General features: G+C 37.9%; 2 protein-coding genes across 2 annotated transcripts in view; both read left to right on the top strand.

Annotated features, from left to right (window-relative positions):
• LOC110456643 (venom prothrombin activator oscutarin-C non-catalytic subunit-like) overlaps positions 1-12098 on the top strand; it is a 36250-nt gene extending 24152 nt beyond the window's left edge. The window contains exons 2-5 of the mRNA XM_021507490.1: positions 6383-6615; positions 8105-8254; positions 9680-9842; positions 11912-12098. Of these exons, the coding sequence (XP_021363165.1) occupies positions 6383-6615; positions 8105-8254; positions 9680-9842; positions 11912-12090 (725 nt within the window). The 3' untranslated portion in view covers positions 12091-12098. The remainder of the gene's footprint in view (positions 1-6382; positions 6616-8104; positions 8255-9679; positions 9843-11911) is intronic.
• A 6-nt stretch (positions 12099-12104) lies between these two features.
• LOC110456644 lies at positions 12105-14285 on the top strand. The gene is made up of 3 exons (XM_021507491.1): positions 12105-12193; positions 12814-12999; positions 13907-14285. Exons 1-3 carry the CDS (start codon positions 12190-12192, stop codon positions 14119-14121), a joined length of 405 nt encoding a protein of 134 aa, XP_021363166.1. The 5' UTR covers positions 12105-12189; the 3' UTR covers positions 14122-14285.
• The last annotated feature ends 6431 nt before the right edge of the window (positions 14286-20716 follow it).

Genomic DNA, 20716 nt, shown 5'->3' with positions numbered 1-20716 from the left:
TTACCTGTATACGGGATGGGGTGTAATTTTACATGAGTCGATTAAGTTTGTTTAAAAACACAGAAAACACAATTTCTAAATATAAGAATGTATAGACAGAAAGATAAGTTTATCGATGTTGCTAGAATATAGAAACATACGTAAACATCAAGTTTATATGTTTAAACATGAAACCGTATAAATTGTTAAGGCATTCCCCAATTTACACCAACCACGATTGTTATCGCACAACGTCCGTCCATCGTGCGCACATATGTGCGCAAGCAATGATCGTCCAGCTTTTTATCGTTCGCCCATCGTGCACACACCGTTCACACACCGTGCACACATCTTGCGCACACCGCACATCGTGTAACGTTGTGCGATCCCACAACTGTAACAAGGCCTTTATTGATAGAGACGGGAGACCTGGAAGGGACGTGAGACTAATCCAGATAACAAGACCAATATGGATAGGGACGTGAGACTGGGAAGGTACGCGATACTAATCCAGACAACAAGACCAATATTGATAGGGCCGGGAGACTGGGAAGGGACGTGAGACTAATCCAGATAACAAGACCAATATTGATAGGGACGTAAGTCGGGAAGGGGACCTGAAACTAAGCCAGACAACAAGACCTTTATTGATAGGGACGTAAGTCTGGGAGGGGACGCGAGACTAATGCAGACAACAAGACCTATATTGATAGGGACGTGAGACTGGGAGGGGACTGGAGACTAATCCAGATAACAGGACCTTTTCTGATAGGGACGTGAGTCTGGGAGGGGACTGGAGTCTAATCCAGATAACATGACTTTTTCTGATAGGTACGTGCGTCTTGGAGGAGACGCGAGACTAATCCAGATAACAAGACCAATATGGATAGGGACGTGAGACTGGGAAGGTACGCGATACTAATCCAGACAACAAGACCAATATTGATAGGGCCGGAAGACTTGGAAGGGACGTGAGACTAATCCAGATAACAAGACCTATATTGATAGGGACGTGAGACTGGGAGGGGACTGGAGACTAATCCAGATAACAGGACCTTTTCTGATAGGGACGTGAGTCTGGGAGGGGACTGGAGTCTAATCCAGATAACATGACTTTTTCTGATAGGTACGTGCGTCTTGGAGGAGACGCGAGACTAATCCAGATAACAAGACCAATATGGATAGGGACGTGAGACTGGGAAGGTACGCGATACTAATCCAGACAACAAGACCAATATGGATAGGGCCGGGAGACTGGGAAGGGACGTGAGACTAATCGAGATAACAAGACCAATATTGATAGGGACGTAAGTCTGGGAGGGGACGCGAGGCTAATCCAGACAACAAGACCTTTATTGATAGGGACGTGAGCCTGGGAGGGGACGCGAGACTAATTCAGACAACAAGACCTTTATTGATAGGGACGTGAGGCTAAGAGGGGGCGCGAGACTAATGCAGACAACAAGACCTATATTGATAGGGACGTGAGACTGGGAGGGGACTGGAGACTAATCCAGATAACAAGACCTATATTGATAGGGACGTGAGACTGGGAGGGGACTGGAGACTAATCCAGATAACAGGACCTTTTCTGATAGGGACGTGAGTCTGGGAGGGGACTGGAGTCTAATCCAGATAACATGACTTTTTCTGATAGGTACGTGCGTCTTGGAGGAGACGCGAGACTAATCCAGATAACAAGACCAATATGGATAGGGACGTGAGACTGGGAAGGTACGCGATACTAATCCAGACAACAAGACCAATATTGATAGGGCCGGAAGACTTGGAAGGGACGTGAGACTAATCCAGATAACAAGACCTATATTGATAGGGACGTGAGACTGGGAGGGGACTGGAGACTAATCCAGATAACAAGACCTATATTGATAGGGACGTGAGTCTTGGACGGGACGTGAGACTAATCCAGAGACATTTTTTCATTGTCTGTAGGAAAAGTGGAAAAAGAATAATTTATCGATGCTTCTTGATAAATGTAAAGAAATCTAACGATTTTTGAAGTTCACATTGAGGCTTTGGATCAATGCTTGTTGCTAACTTAAGAAATTACGTCCTAGTGGTGAGAAGTTATTCAATCAGTCACTTTAGCTGACACTAAAGAAAGACATAGTCCACTAAGTAGAAATTAATTATAAATTATAACTGATTGATTTGAACCTAGGCACTAACACAAACCAGGTATCGAGACCTATATCGACAGGGACGCAAGACTAATCCAGATAACAAGACCTTTTCTCAGACAAGACCTATATTTTTAGGGACATAAGTCTGGGAGGGAACTCGAGACTGGGAGGGGACGCGATACTTATCCAGATAACATGACATATACTGATAGGGACGTGAGACTGGAAGGGGACGCGATACTTATCCAGATAACAAGACAAATACTGACAGGGACATGAGTCTGGGAGGGGACGCTAAACTAATCCAGATAACAAGACCTATACTGACAGGGACATGAGTCTGGGAGGGGACGCTAAACTAATCCTGATAACAAGACCTATATTGATAGGGACGTGAGACTGGAAGGGGATGCTATATTCATCCAGATAACAAGACATATACTGACAGGGACATGAGTCTGGGAAGGGACGCAAGACAAATCAAGATAAGACGATCCCTAATTGAAGGGTTTTGTTGTTAAAATAATGACGTCACAGAGTTGTCTGGTGCTATTGAACAAGCCAGGGGTCCCTAGGAAAGGTACGGTCCAATAAATAAACATAAATTATAAATTACACTTAAGGATTGAATTTCAATTTCATGGGGTGATGTGTTGATCTTTTAATTTAATGAACTACACATGTTGAATTTGTTTCAAGACCAACTCAATTCATCACCCCATGAAATCCACTAAAGCAAGATTCAAACCTTATATTTCAATTAACCTATGCTATTTTTCAATAATTGGAACTTGTGAAGTCCATTTTGATAGTTTGTCCCACGTTCTGGAGTTTGTGCAAGTTTACTTATTAACGTAATGCAAACAGAATTTAGTCCGTTATTGAAGGACCTTCATACAACATGATAGTGTACGTTGAAAGTTCAATACAGCCAATTTATGTAGAAAAACCCCACAAAAACCATATTTTAAATGGATTATTTAATTTTGTTACTGAATTCATAAAATATCAAATTATGTGACGCGTAATCGCGGAAGAATAATGTTTAGACGCGGTGCGCAGGCTCAGCTGCGAGTCTACGGCAGCCATCCATTCACGAGCTCAAAGTGGAGAGCCGCTTAATTTCGAGGTTCTACATTTTCTGGAATGTGAAGCTGCAGTAATTGAATGTCTAATTAGAACGGGAACCAGACGTGGCTTGAAAGGACGAAAACATTGATATAGCAGTGGCTGTTCGACTGCATTTCATATAAGACGGGACCACATGTATAGTAAATCTACGTTGTTTTCGATTTGTTCCGGGGGTTGCTACTGACACCAGAGGGAATGGGTAGCTGGAGGGAGACTTTCTAGGGCAGCACATCACTTGTCACCGCTAACAACCGTGAGCTGATCATATTTTGCTGATTGACCGTTGTTGGTTGTTTGAACTATTTCTTGTGTAGCTTCAAAAAAATGTAAAATCTCATCAAGTGGTATCTTTGTTTAAACATGTCAATAGTTATCTCCCTTCGCAAAAATATAGGAAATGTTAATCTGGTAAATCGAGCCAAGGAAAATGGAATAAGTTAATACAGTGGCGGATCCAGAGGGGTTTTTTGGGCTTCAGGAAACCCCCTCCACCCTGAGAATTTTCTTTAAAAATCATGTATTTTCACCATTTTCTTATGAAGCATGGCAAACTTACTACTTATCTCCTAGACTTCTTACTGATGACACCAAACTTAAGAATTTCCAGTTTAAGATATTGCATAATATTCTATATACTAATGTCAAATTAATGCAAGCTAAACTAATGGAAACAGAAAGGTGTACGTTTTGTGAAAATGGAAGGGAGACAATGTTACATTTATTTTGGGACTGTTGCTATGTTAAGGTCTTTTGGTCCTCATTTTTTAATCTTATACAAATAAAACATGGCATTGAACTACCATTTAATTCTCAATCAATACTTTTTGGGGTCAGTATTGCTAGATTTCATTATGAAACAAATGTTTTATTGCTACTCTTGAAGTTTTTCATCTACTATTGTAAGCAAAGGGAGACTACTCCGTCTTTTTCCACGGGTAAATTATATTTATCCTACTACAAAAAAATAGAAGAGGTTGGTCTGTACTCTTATAGTACTAAGAAAAGGGACAAAATTAAAATTAAATGGAACTGTATTACTGAAATAATTAGTTAGAAATGAACTATATGATTTACTCTTTTCAAACTATCTTGTATGTCAGTTTCTAATAGATGTACTCTTGTAATTGGATTTAGACGTATGTATGTATCACCTGTTATAACAAGTGTATATATGATTGAATACAAGTATATATGAGAAGAAATGAAACATGTTACATTTGGTAGTTGCATTGAGTCCAATTTGAGTAGGAATTGAAAGATATAAGTTTAAAGAGGGTAGCATGATCAATTTAATCAGAAATTTCATTGCCCGTAGGAAATATCGAAAAAGAATAATTAATCGATGCTACTTGAGGTATACAGAGAAATTTTTACGTTTTTTGAAGTTTACAACGAGGCTTTGGATCAATGCTTGGTGCACACTAAGGAAATCTCGTCCTAGAGGTGTGATGCTATTAAATCAGGCACTGAAGCTGACACTTAAGAAAGACATGGTCCACCAAGTAGAAATGAATAATATATCATAAGTTATGGATTAGAACCTAGGCACTAACATAAACCAGGTAACGACACCAGGTAACGAAACCTATATCGACAGGCCAGGGACGTAAGACTAATCCAGATAACAAGACCTATGTCGAAAAGAACGCGAGACTGGGAAGGGACGCGAGACTAATCCAGATAACAAGACCAATATTGATAGGGACGCGCGTCTGGGAGGGGACGCGAGACTAATCCAGATATCAAGACCTATATTGACTGGGACGTGAGTCTGGGAGGGGACTCGAGACTTACTCGGATAACAAGACCTATATTGATAGGGACGTGAGTCTGGGAGGGAACGCGAGACTAATCCAGATAACAAGACCAATATTGATAGGGACGTGAGTCTGGGAGGGGACGCGAGACTAATCCAGATAACAAGACCAATATTGATAGGGACGTGAGACTGGGAGGAGACATAAGACGATGCATTCGTTCGCTTTGAAAATATTGATTTTGTCTCTTAATGTATTGATTGAAAGACTTTGGTACACGGTATTATACATATATTTTAAAAAATCTACATGGTGAAACATGCTTTCTTAATCAATAACCCGAACTACGTAATTAAGGCTACGGAAGAAATATTTTATGTTCTCTCCGTTTTCTTAAATATCGTTTGAATGACTAAAGTGTGAAAATTAATATTAGTCATCTCTACCTCTTACTTCAACAGTTGTGTATCTCGTGTACGTGTACAATTTATAGTCTGGATTAAATACCTTAACAGTGTTTCTCCCCTCTAGACTTCTCTCTTTGATAATGAGAAAGGTCAGGCCCCTTCTTTTTGTTGAGATCTGGTAGGTTATGCTGAAAGTATCACGTTTTCCTAAACATGTGGTTTCCAACTCGTACTCGTTTGACACCTTTGTGTACACACGCTTTACCGGTCTGCTGAAGGTGACAGAGTACATATCGAACCAGTCATTGAAACATCACACATACTCACCTGGAGAAAATGTTTAGGAACATCCGAACAAATTACGGAAAAGGTGTGGCCAAAGATGTGAGTAACCTCGAGAGCTTAGAAAAGAAATTAGGGAGACACAGATACCAACTTTTGTTGCTGAGATGTAGAGATTTGTATATAACACCTTCACGTATAAATATTAGGTGTTGTTAAATGCAATGACTGGATATGGTGAGGTAGTGATAGAAGCTTCCCCTATCTTGAGGATGTGACTGATAAATCTTCAATCCAAGGGATGCTATTCTTGATTGTTCGTAGGTTTGATATTTTGAGACCATATGTAATTGTAGGCTACGGAAGAGTTTTTGCAATGTACTCTCTGTTTACTTTGATATCATTTAAAGTGTGGAAAATATAATATTAGTCATCTCTACCTCATTCTACAGTTGTGTATCTTGTGTACGTGTTCCACAATTTGTAATCTGGATTATATACCTTAGTACTGTTTCTACCCTCAAGGCTTCTCTCTTTGATAATAAGAAAGGTCAGTCCCTTGCTTATAACAAAAATGTGGCAACTATTATACGAAATAGACGTGATTTCCAATGCTTCAACTGCAATCAGTTTACGTCATATAATGCTATTCTGTGTTACTGGTATCACACTTCGGTTGTAGTTCTCACTTTGTGCTGGGCAGAAATGGATTGTTGGAACTACCTAGTATCTGGACCCCAGGGAGTCCCTGACGCTGCTATTTCAGCGTCTTCCTACCATCCGTTTTCTCAATGGCATCACCACCCCGCCTGTGGCCGCCTGTACATGTACCAAGAGAGGAGTTCGACCGGATGTCAGGCCCCGAATATAGCAGGCTGGTGTAGCTCTACAGGAGATCCAGATCCTTATATCCAGGTAAACAAGACATACTGAAATTCGTGAAAACTACTAGACATTTGTCATGTTTTTGTTTACAATTGACATAATGCAGTTGTAAAGTAACAGCATCGCAGACATGGTCATGCATCAAAATAATTCTGCAACGATGGATTTATGTTGGAAAACTACTAAAGTTGTATGCAAATTTTGGCAGTACAAGCTTAGACTATTCAGTCTCAGTTTCAACTTCTTCAAAATGTCCATGTCTTTGAGGTTAATTGAAAAAAATGTAAAATTAAAATTTCAAATTTTACGTTGAGTTTTTGTCGTTCTCCAGTCTGATAAATAAAATCATTGGTCGCTATTCATCAATTACGGTGCAATAGTGACGGTACATATACGCTTAAATAAATAAAAATACATCGACTGTATTGTATCGCAACCCATTAGCATCTACATTTAATATGCTGTGAAACTATTCCGGAATTCAGTTCATTTACTAGTCATGTCCTGTGAATGTTACACTATGGTGAAACCACGTGTTATTTCCCTTCAACGTACTGTCTCTCAAGGAGATAGAACAACATGTCATGGCATTTGTGGGTTGGTAAGGATGAGGAATCCGAAAAAGACCGTAAAGACACTGGCAACTTTCACAGTACATATGGACTTTGCTGGTCTATTTATGAATTTCAAATCTCGGGTGATTGTCGTCTCATATTCCAAGTGGCCGAGAGTATATCCACTGAAATTACGCGTTTTCTTCAGTTAGTGTGGGATTGCAAGTCAATTGGTCTCTGACAACGTCCAAAGGAATGGAAACATTCGTGAAATGGAAAGGAATCTGGCACATCATCTCTGCGCCCTAACATCCGCATACTTACGGATTGGCGGAAACTTTTATACAAACCATTAAAATTGCAAGGAAAATTACAAAAGGGAACAACCTGTTGTGTTGAAATACAGGACCACACCAAATACAGTTACAAAAACAAAGCACTCCATAAAATTGCTTTATAAACATAATTTACGCACATGATTGGATCTCCTCAAACATAGAACCAAAAGCTATATTTTGTTCAAATGTTAGTTAAAATGTCATTTATACATGTCTTATATTCTAGTCAAATTCGAGATAAAGATTAAAGTTCAATTCATTTCAATATTACAAAGACTTATTCACAATAACATTAATATGGACATTCCTGCCATTTACTGGCATTTAATAGTTATTATTTATTTTTTATCCATATTCGCTTCTATGGAGGAGAGGATATGAATATGATGTAGTAATACTATTCCGAATGCAGCGGTATGCCCTGTGTAGGAATTCATATGTGTTTCCTGAATATTGAAATTTGTTGTTATGTCATATTTAAACCAAAGTGTTGTTTTCTTTCTTCATACTTTCACCTTCATACCAAAATGTGAAGATACTTGTATGGCTGACATCTTAACCACTTTACTCAATATTTCATCATTCACTCCAACATCTGGGTCTTCGAACCACCTTTGGTTTTTGTAGGTGGACTTTTCTGATCTCAAGAAGATTGTTGGCGTCGTTATTCAAAAACGCCAACAATTAACGACGAATACTGACATCCTTACATATCAAGTTTCGTACAGTGTGAACGGAGAGGACTGGGAATACGTGAAATCAGAGGCCGTCAACCAGGTAATATTCAAGCATTGAAATGTTTTTGTATGGTATTGATGATCTTTTTAAATGACACAGCTTTGCAAGCAAACAACATAATGCGCGCTAGCAAACAAAGTAGTACTTTGAAATTTTAACAAACACTTCAATTTTATTCCACAATTCAGTATCAATACAATTGCGTATGATATGTCTATAGGGTGATTTAAGTTTATCAATAGAAATCTGAGCTGAAAGTTAGATTTTAAATTGTTTCGATTTTTCCCCGGAACAAATTTCGTGCATGGATAAATACAGTGAACACCGTGAATCCGACCTTGACCTCCACGAGGGAGTTATTTTTGGAAGTTAATGCGAAAGTTTCTCTTTGCTCATTTTGTGAAGAATCCAGACGTGAATTTATTTGTTGATTGTATGGGGGAATCTGACTTAAGTCGGTAGATTCTATAACAGCCTCGTTGTTTGACATGTCGTGATCAGAAACTAGGGAAACCGTGGCTGCGAGACGCGTGAAACTGATATTTTTTGAAGTGTGATCTTGCGACGGAGCACAGGGGTTCATTACAAATGTCTGAAATGTTTATCTGTGCTGTGACTCATATCAGTAAGTCTGTAACATATGTGTTAGTAGGTCTATAGCATATGTGTATTTCAGACATTTGTAACGAACCCCTGTTAATCAGTGCAGTGTAACAGACGATATTTCTGATAAATTGCACGAGTGTTAAAATTGTTTCCATTGCCGGCATTGGTGATTTTAACCGATGTGCATTTTGTACGATATTGCAGACCATGGTCTTGTTTTTGTTATAATAAAAGTACTTTTTTACTTTTTCTTTTGCACATAAATTAACAATGACATTGTCAAGTCTCACAATGCCCAGCCATATTTCTGCAGCCGTCATGTATATTTACATTGGATATTGTAGTTCCGGTCAGTGTTGTATTAATACGCTAAGAATTGTCTCGTGCTGCATGGTAGTTAAAGTCCCATCAACGACACAGCTTTCAAAGAGGCATTATAGTGACAATGCCATGCATATGTAAATATAACGATATATCATACATGTAGTCTTATATCGTATCATACAGAAAGTAAATAGGTAATACGACACATTTGTGTTAATCTGACATCACATATTAGACAAAGTTTCGCTTGTATTGATAATATTTCAAGAGGGATAGCAATTTTTGTTATGTAATAGAGATAATTAGATATCTAATGACGTTTTTGATAACGATCGGTAATGACTGGCATACGTTTCGCTTCTGGCGAATAAAGGAGANAAAAAAAAAAAAAAAAAAAAAAAAAAAAAAAAAACACCACCAAAACATACAAGATACAATGTTTTTGCGATTAAAAAGGAATGTCAACGAAATGACATACTCTGTGTATTGGCACGGGAAACAGACAATATGTCACGGGGATATCTCTTGTTTCAGACTTTCTACGTTCCAGCAGATTCCGAGGGGGAGAACACAGAGCGACACAGTAACATAAGTCCACCTGTTGTGGCCCGGTACGTCCGTATCCGGCCCCTGACTTGGGTAGGCACGCCACCTACACCACCATGTTTCAGATTTGACGTGATTGGATGTACTCACGGTAGGCTATAGTCATAAGGGTCGTTCAGATAGAACGACAGAAGTTAAAACTTAAGTTTAGGTTAAGTAAGAATACCCGTCTTTATGTCATTAGGAATACTATAAATTGGTTGTCTCTTTGGTGTTTTTTGGTTTGGTTTTGTTCGCCATATTTCGGTCAACAACGATATTTATTATTTTTGAATGGCTTTCTGATTATTTGTTTTCAAGTTGAAAAGATTTCAGCAATAGTATATTTTCAAACCATTATCTTTCCTTGAATTCAGGGTTTTTACGTTCGAACAGGATGATTCAGGGGCGGGTTTTGAAGTGTGCACATGTTAACTGTGAAATACATCGAGAGCTTGCAAAATTTAGTTCATCCAGGGCTTGACTATTAGTACCAATAAAGTCAGGGATTGGATTATTTTCACTCTGTAGTGCAAGGTTTTAAGCTTTTCTGCTGTTTTAATTCATTAGTCTGAAAATTTCAGCAGTGCCATTCAAACACGTAATGAGATTTCCTCCACATAGTTGGGATATCCCTTGTGTCATTTGACTGATACACTGCAGACAGAATAGTAAATTGTTTTTGAATTGCTTAACAAAACATTATATGTAGCTAAAAATTAGAAGTTGGATTTTTTTCCATGGACAAAACATGGTCGCCTTCCTCATTCTGGAAGTTTAGCATTTAGATATTATTATTTACTCTACAGAATTAAGGAAAATGTCAATACAAATGAATACATATTCGGGCAATTCGTACGAGGTACTTCCCATTAGCTATTAATCCGGTTTTATGTAGGGAACAGAAGGAAAAACACTTAACATCACAATGCTGTCCGCGAAGAGAACATCTCTCTTCCTATCTATTAACTATTGTCATATCTTAAACCAACTGCATCGCATTATGTCGAAACTTACGAGCTACACCATTTCCTCCTGCACAGATTGCTATCAATGATTATTTGCTTTAATAAGCCTTCAACTGGTGCAAGCATTAGACAGAGTGTTAGCATTTCAAGACTTTAGACATATAAACATAACGTTAAAATGGTACACGTTTTTGGCAGGGTTTGATCCCTCTTAGGGCTGCCTCATCCCTAAGACATCAGACATATAAACATAACGTTAAAATGGTACACGTTTTTGGCAGGTTTTGATCCCTCTAAGGGCCACCACATCCCTGATACTTCCGATATATAAACAAAACGTTAAAATGGTTCACGTTTTTGGCAGGGTTTGATCCCTCTTAGGGCCGCCTCGTCCCTGAGACTTCAGTCATATAAACATAACGTTAAAATGGTTCAGTGTTTTGAAGGGTTGGATCCCCACGAGGGCCAAAACACGGTACCAAATAGAAGATGGCCCATTGTCATCATTAAGAATAATGTACCTTGGGTAAGAGGAGCGGGACATAACAGAGGGAATAAGTCAATTTAAATGTCGAAATCCTGGTCTTCTTTAATAACAACACATATTGCTAATAAATTTGGTTAGAAACATCCTCCTTAGGTTCAGGCGATCAAACACATGTAGTGTACAGTATAAGGTAAGTTTATGCGACTACTGGTGCCCAAGGAGATGGCCAAAATGGCAATTAAGAACGTATTGACTCATCTACAAGGATTCTTACCATATTTGTCTGAGAGTATAACAGACACAAATGTTATGAAGACTTGTTCTCTAGGTTATAACATGGAATTGATTAAGATCAAACTATATACACATATACACAATTGCTAGACATAGAGAGAAGATTGTTCTTTGACTCTGTCCCTGTCAATGAAAACTTAACCGTTTGTTCATTGCACAGAAAGAGTTGAGATCGCAAACATAATGCATGGAATAAGACCAAACACAAATACGCTATAAGGTTTAACTTGGAAGTCTAATCCAATCATAGGGTAATAGTGCTAGAGCTATAACGCTGAAGTGACAGTAAAATGTATTTAGAGTCTTTCTTATGATAATATTCCTAGTTTGGTTCAAGTATACACTACACCTAAGTGTTGTACAGGGTTGTGATTTCATTTTTGTAATTATATATTCACTATATGTTATCGTATGCATGCATTTGCACCGCAGGTGTTGGAACTTCTGTACAAGTTACCGGGAGGCGACGGTTTGCTTACCTCCCCTTGCCAGCTGGATCCATCAGTGATGATGAAGGGGTAACGCAAGAACATGCCAAAGACCTTGGAGAGTGCGGCCTGCGGTGTCACCGTGACGTCACGTGTCGCTCATTCTCCTACAGCAACGCTTAAAAAGATTGTAAAGCATACAGTGTCAACAAGTACAGCCAGCTGAGTGCAAGAGCAGGCGAGCAGTCGATTTCGGAGAAACAGTATCTCTACTACTTTGACATGAGTGAGTGTATTCTGACGTTTTACGGTTGTAAGTTCCAGAATAAAAATAACATCCATCAAGACGCTTTATAGAAAAATGTTTTATTAGAAACAACCTGAAAATAACAATCAAAATTGCAATATTGCTGAAATATTATACGGTGATATATCACAAATTGGTGAAAGCTACTATGGAATTTATATTTTTCACACGCTCATCACAAAGTATAATGTATTGTCTTTGTCATGAAACTTATCAAAACGGTTAATTAAAACAAAAAACAATTTTTATATTTTCGTTGCGATTTAACATTCTGCAACAATTTTCCACGAAGCAGTTGGCCAGCCATAGTAATTCAAGATGTGTGTTTCCGAAAATTGATTTGAAATTATAACATGTACAGTATATAAATAACAATTTGACACATACAAATGTATTATACAATAATATCATGCATAAAATTATGTCCTTATCTGTTAAGTCACAGATATATCCAAGCGGACTTGCATGTAGTTTGTATTCAGATAGTCTGAGGCTGGAGATGTGAAAACTTATTTCTTGAATGTTTTATCATCTGGAAGACTGGCTGTTCAAAAATAAAAAGTGAGATACATGAAAGAAAAATGTCCCTGATTTTCCAGCAAACGTAGATCTATACATGACAATTGACTCGACAACCGGACTGATTTACAAGGTCATCACACGGAAGTACAGCAAGGAGGACGCCATGACAGCTTGTGCTGACCTCGAGATGAGACTCCTAGTGGTCAACTCTGTGGACAAACTTAACCTCTTAGATCGGGTAAAGTCGTCAAGTCTTATTCTCGGTAAGTAAGATTCGTGTGCTCACCACCTGTGTTGAGGAAAACTTGTCTAATTAAATCTTAGTTTAACATTCAATGCCAAGAAATGTAAGGGTAGCCTGGGAGGTCCAGAGCGATGTTCAGTATACGAACCACTGTATGCTGGTAGGCACTTGTTTTGTCTGACCTTTGATGGTAATTTGTATATATTGATTGTCTCCGCTCAGCTCTTGATAACAATATCCATTAACTGGCGCCAATGAAGTGTTAAGTAACATAGAGAAATATTGACTTTAGTACATTTGATAATTTTTTTTTATTATTGATAACATATCATTATAGCTGCTTTAGTAAAAATTGTTGAGGTTACACAATGTCACAGACAATATTCTGAGTTTAGAAATATAACGGAGCCAGACTGGGATTAGAGACCCTGGACATCATGTTCTTATAAAAGGTACTGTCACTCCAACCAGCTGGGCTGCCTGACCAACGATAGTATCCTGGCCCAGTCGCACTACAGTTATTTCCAAAACGATCATCAGGGGAGGTCACTGCCTGCATTAAATCTACTGCGGAATTCTCTATTGATTCGCCTGCAGTGGGACAGCAATCCTTCAGGCACGACTGAACCTTGTGAAAAGATTCATGTAGCATAATACTTGGTACATGAATCTTTTCACAGTCCATACTTACAAACCAGACAAAAATGTATCGAAACAACTGAATTTTTTCCAGAATAAAATTAAGATATTTTAATAAAAGAGACCTCCGTGAAACAAATGTCGGGGGAGACTTCTCGTCATTCTTCTTCAAGGAAACTAAGTTTTGATGATGGAACTGATACATTTTGTAAACACACATTGACGCATAATCCATTTCTGACATCCCTGCCGTTTACTATTGATTATTGTTTTTATATTAACAACAGAACAGGGATCACTGAGGTTGAGTGGAGGATGGTATGAGGTGGACGGGGTGACGAAATGGTGGGACGGGGGAGACCCACCTCAGCCTCTCAGCGACAAACTCATGAAGTGGGACACAGCGGTGGAATTCGAACATGGAAGCTGTCTTGTCTACAATAACAAAAACGTTCGACGAACCTCTTGTACACCACAACTGTTCTCGATTTGTGAAATATGACACAAAGGACACTTTTTCACGCATAGTCTGTTTTAACCACTCAATTTTATATCCTTGTAATGTCGAAAAAACGTATTAGGTAATTTTATTAAAGCGACACATTTTTCTTCTACTCGTAGCAACTTTTAGTGTTTGCTTTTCTTGACACGCATCATTAAATTGAGTACGGCATTTTAATGTTTTTTATTTTTGTCCAAAATATGACGGCCATTGCGCTGCTACGTTACGCTACTTTAAGGATCAATGATATTTTTCGTTCTGTAATTAATTGAACTATGTACATGTGTTACAGATAGTTCTGAAATTCAAATGCTATCTTAATATTGAACTGAATTTAACCAACAAAAGTGATGCATTGAGATGATAAAAAATGGTTTATCAAAGTTCTCTGCGTTCAGGCGATGACAAACGATCTCCGTTGCTGATCATATGAGCCTTTGTTATAGCTACACATCTCATTGTGATAGCTACAAACCCGCATACTTCCACGTATATCCACTCCGTCACCATTTTCTCTGTCATAGAGAATATGGTATTACTGTAGATAGTTACATCGCTAGTTAAAGTTAGTTGGTTTGTGGACAGTTCATATTTGTGTACGCAAATTATTAAACCACCCAAGTTGTTCTTTATTTCTTAATATATTCTTCATGTATTTTTGTATATAATATCAGTTATGTTGTTGCATGTTCATATATCACAGTATAAATCTAAGTGAGCGATTTATTCTTAACCTATTCAACGATGTGACGAAACTGTATTCTATATGCCACTCGACACTGTCGTTTCGATAGATCGTGTACATCCTGTATCAAATACAAATCGCGCACTCAGTCATAGCTTGGACACACAGTTGGGTCTTTGAACGTTGCGACAAATTTAATACGCACACTGTTTGTGCATAAAGTAAAACTTTGATATTACACCAAAGACATCTAAAGGTGTTGTCAATTTTTCAGCCCTGTATTTATTTACATTTACAAACATCCTTTAAATACAAAAATGAAAGTTGTTTTATAATTAATGTCAGCCCGTATAAAAACACGGACATATAACTTATTCGTACATTGTCGTAATACAGAGGCATAAATCAGCTACACATGTACATTTACACAAATCACAATGATATAAGGTATCATAAATTAGAATATTTAAAGAGGAAGTGTCCTTTACATAAAAATATGTATATATCGTGTACAATTGAACGATTATAAATTTGTATATCATATTTCAATTCGAATATTTTCATTCCCTACGTCTAGACCTAGAGATAGTTATCCTACCTACTGCTTGTATATAACTTACTAAGTCACAGTAATCAATTATAATAGTTGATGGTATGGACCCAGGAGGAAGATGGAAGAGATAACTGGTATTGAACTAAAATGTCCTGTGCCTGTACAGTTCAAAAGTGGTTGAAGTTACAACGCTCCCTAATAAAGAGAAAAGCAGGGAAGCGAGACATTTAAAAACACCCGTGACAGTACTTAGATCGATACTTAAGTTATCATTTATGCGAAGCTACATTGCAGTAAGCCAACGGAAATCGATAAAAATACCATTTATCAACAAGCCGTTCAAATGTTCTAGGTGTCTTCCAAAGTGATCTGACTTTCAAACAAACAAAAATACATGAGTTATTAACAAGAGGCTAAGGATCACATAGCTATGTCTCCAACATATTCACTGATCTTTGAAGATCTAAAAAGAACCAATATTGTGATTTGACTGAATATAGAATCCATCTTATAGCATAGGAAGTCCGCTGTAGATATAAAGATATGTTCTCCATATAAAGGGTTCATAGTAGAATACACGTCAACTTTGATCAAACGTGAAAGTGGAATACATTGTAAATCAGTCCCCTGAACTTCTACTTTTAGTATTTTATTATTGTGCTAGGACTGAATATAGGGTTCCGTATTGTGGCATTTTAGGTCCGATGCAGATATAACAAGAAGTTTGAGTCGTAGATGGATCATATTAGAAGACATGTGCCAAGTTTAATCAAAATTGAACGAGTAACACTATAAGAACCAGGCTCATGAACGTGGAAGTTTTAATATTTCAAAATTATGCAAGGACTGAATAAAGGGTACCATATCTGGGAATCAGAGGTCCGATACAGATATAACAAAATATACACCTAATAGATGGTTCATATAAGAAGACACATATCTAGTTAAATCAAAATTCAAAAAGGAAGATAAGATACCTCTGAACTTCGATTTGTTTTTGTATTCAAATTGAATTGGTTTGAAAGGACTGAAAATATTATCCCATATCAGGGATTTTTTCAATGTTGATAAAACTTTGCACGTCTCTCCTGTTATAAACAGCTTATGCAAAGAATATCTCGTTACGTCTACATTTGACTTCCGATGCCACGAGACAGGACCATGTATTTCGTTTTAAGTGCAATATTGGAATTTCGCAAAGTGTCCCCCTTTCAATATTAATCAAACTTGGCATGTGTCTTCTATAATGACTCGTCTACTTGGACATCGTACAACATAGACGACACCTTCAACAAGCGAGTCTTCAACACAGGAAGACATCATATACATACAAGAACATCAACTTCACGCCAGGGTATATTCACCTCAGAAGGACATCGTCAACACACAAGGATATATGCAACACACAAGGACACCATCAACCAACAAGGGCATCGTTATCATTCAAGGTTAATGTCAAATCAGAAGGACATCGTCAACACACAAGGGCATCGTTATCACACAAGGCCATCTTTATCACACAAGGGTATCGTCAACACAAAAGGGCATCGTTTTCACACAAGGATATTATCAACACACACGAATATCGTTTACACACTAGGATATCGCAAACAAATATGTAAATCTTCAATACAGTAGAACATCGTCAACACACAAGGGTATCTTCACTTCAGACGGACATCGTCAACACAAAAGTGCATGTTCAACACACAACGGTATGTTCAACACACAAGGACATCGTCAACATACAAGGGTATATTCAGCACACAAAGGCATCGTCATCATTCAATGGTATCTTCAACACACAAGTACATTCATATAAGACAAGGGTATCTTTTACACAGAAGGAAATCTTCAACGCACAATAATATCGTAAATACTTTAGGATATCGCCAACAAATACGTAAATATAGGACATTCATTACAGAAGGACATCGTCAACACATTACGGTATCGTCAACACACAACGGCATCGTAATAATACACGGGTATAATCAACAAAGAGGGATATCGTCGACACAGAAGGGTATCTTCAACACAGAAGGATATCGTCGACACACAAGGGTATTTTCATCACAGAAAGATATCGTCAACACACAAGGGTATCTTCAACACAGAAAGATATCGTCAACACACAAGGGTATCTTCAACACAGAAGGATATTGTCAACACACAAGGGTATCTTCAACACAGAAAGATATCGTCAACACACAAGGGTATCTTCAACACAGAAGGATATCGTCGGCAGACAAGGGTATCTTCAACACAGAAGGATATCGTCGACACGAGGGTATCTTCAACACAGATGGATATCGTCGACACACAAGGGTATCTTCAACACAGAAGGATATTGTCGACACACAAGGGTATCTTCAACACAGAAGGATATCGTCGACACACAAGGGTATCTTCAACACAAGAATATCGTCGACACTTAAGGGTATCTTCAACACAAAAGGATATCGTCGACACACAAGGGTATCTTCAACACAGAAGGATATTGTCGACACACAAGGGTATCTTCAACACAGAAGGATATCGTCGACACACAAGGGCATCTTCAACACAGAAGGATATCGTCGACACCCAAGGGTATCTTCAACACAGAAGAATATCGTCGACACACAAGGGTATCTTCAACACAAGAATATCGTCGACACTTAAGGGTATCTTCAACATGTGCTTTGGTTATTTCCATATTTTAGTTTTCCTTCAAGATTTTGTGTGGGGTTTTTTTGACAGCTATTCTATTTATATAACTTATTGCTGGGTCCCTCAGTAAAGTTAACTATTCAAAGTATTTGTTAAATCATGAGAGATATGCTGTCATAACGACTATGCGTGGCTCATCTGATATTCAAAGATAAAGTTCCAGGAAAACCTTTGTTCCGTGTGCTTCCCGCAAGTCATTTGTAAACATGTATAAAACATATGTCTGTAAAATAAAAAAATCATCTACAACAACGTTCAAGACATTTAAATCTTCGTCTGTTGTAGTTACGTCCATGCTAAAAAGGATTTCATTCTTTCCTGTTTGAGTTTCCATCACAAGTTTAAACTTGTAAATAGATTGAACTATGATATGATTATACAGAAGAGTTACAGTTGTGGGATCGCACAACGTTACACGATGTGCGGTGTGCGCACGATGTATGCACGGTGTGTGAACGGTGTGTGCACGATGGGCGAACGATAAAAAACTGGACGATTATTGCTTGCGCACGATGGACGGACGTTGTGCGATGACAATCGTGGTTGGTGTAAATTGAGGAATGCCTTAACAATTTATACGGTTTCGTGTTTAAACATATAAACTTGGTCTTTACGTATGTTTCTATATTCTAGCAACATCTGTCAACTTATTTTTCTGTCTATACATTCTTCTAATTAGAAATCATGTTTTCTGTGTTTTTAAACAAACTTAATCGACACAGGTAAAATTTCAACACATAAACCGTATCGGAGACGTATAATACGTATTATACGTCTCTGCCCGTATACCGGTAAACATAACCACTTTATACATGTACCTGGACCGTAGTTTTCTCCCCGCCTGGGGCACTTATATAGGTAACCCGTCGGGTAAGGCCGGGGTTGTGAAAATCCAGATGAAGGGGAGCTATAGGCAAACGAATGCAAATAACAAATACTATTCATTACGGTCAAACGATATCGCATATCAGCTCTGTGTGTCAGGCACTGGTCAGGCAAAACTCCGGACACTCATAAAATTGTTATTTACCTATTCTGTTACCTTGGAGCCAAACCCATTCTTGACAGCCTAACGGTCGCTGTATTTCTGTGTAACACGCATTGAAAATTGTATAATCTTGATTTCTGTGATGAGAAATTACAGATATATACACAGTGTACATTATCGCATACAAGCCTTCCGTATTTTTGTCATTCCGTAATTTTGATCTACAAAGGATACCAAATCGCACAGTTGTGCGGAGAGAAGCGCACAAGGGGGCGAACGATTGCTAAATCGCACAGTTGTGCGCACCATGTGTGGACGATGTGCGGACGGTGTGTGAACTATGTATGCACGGTGTGCACACGCTATTTTTGGTGCGTTGTGCGGTCCCACAACTGTAACATTCCAACTACTGAATGTAGAAGATTTTTGATCTTTTCCGGTATGTGTTCTTTTCAATCAATCAAAACCGTAGACTAAAGCTTCTTTTGACCAATCAAAGTTGAGCTCACTTATTTTATTTGAACCAATCTAATCCTACAACTGTAACTTCTATTGACCAATCAAATGCTAGCTTACATATGCATTTTACCAGTCAATACTACTCCAATAGTATATTAACCAACGACTGTAACTTTGACCAATCAAAGGGCAACTTTAAAGTGCATTTTACTGTCGATACTACTCGACACCGCATAGATAACACTCTAACATGTAAGCCAAAAAAATCAATAATTCCATAAAAAAATGTTTCGAAGAGGAAAAAACCCAGAAGAAAATGTCTAAATAAATAAATGCCTCTAAAATACGAATCTCGCATCTAAAAAACTAAACTAGCATCAAATCTCCATGATTTTCAAAGTGGGGGAAAACCCTCGGCTAGTCTCTGATTTTACTAAATTTTAAGAACCTTTCGATTGTATTTCCTTCTCCTATACCTTTTCATTAAATCTTTCAAAATTTTGTCATCAATAGTTCGTTAACATAAACCGTCAAGTACATATGTGTTTTGAATTGATAAGATCATGTACCATTTGCGATGGCACAAGGGATCGTAAAAATCACACGATCCAATAGGTAAAAATTAATTATATATAATATACCTGACTGACTCTAATCTAAGGCAACAGCTGTATTTATGAGCTTTACCAGATATTAACTGATAAGTACGAGCGACAGGAGAATACATAACTATTGATAGTATAATGAGTATAACTTATAGTTTAAGTTACTGCTCAGAAACATTTTAACGAGGACTGACGTTTGTTTTTAAACATGTGTTATTGCCGATACCATTAAACAAGGGATTTGGCAAAAGTTATTACAATTTATCACAGCCTTTTCCCGTCATACAATGTACATTTTCATTTCCATGACAACCATTATCATAGGCATAAACATAATTAAGATATATATAATGTTCACGCAGATACAAATACACAACTTAAAAAACACCGTTCAAAATATATCGCTGGTTTTGATGAAGTGATTTACATGTCTAAAAAACATTAGAGTTAAGGACCACCAAAAGATCTAAACTGCATAACAAAAGAAGCTCTAAATTTAAGTCTTTACCTAAGGCATTCACATTTTGAAACAAAATACGCCTCTCATTGCTAAAACGTTGACACAGTAAAAGGCATTCTCACATGGTGTCCAC

The sequence above is a fragment of the Mizuhopecten yessoensis genome, unplaced genomic scaffold, assembly GCF_002113885.1.
Source record: "Mizuhopecten yessoensis strain PY_sf001 unplaced genomic scaffold, ASM211388v2 scaffold8811, whole genome shotgun sequence".
Taxonomy (NCBI): domain Eukaryota; kingdom Metazoa; phylum Mollusca; class Bivalvia; order Pectinida; family Pectinidae; genus Mizuhopecten; species Mizuhopecten yessoensis.
Note: the sequence above shows the minus strand (reverse complement) of the source record. Positions and strands in the feature narration are given on the sequence as shown.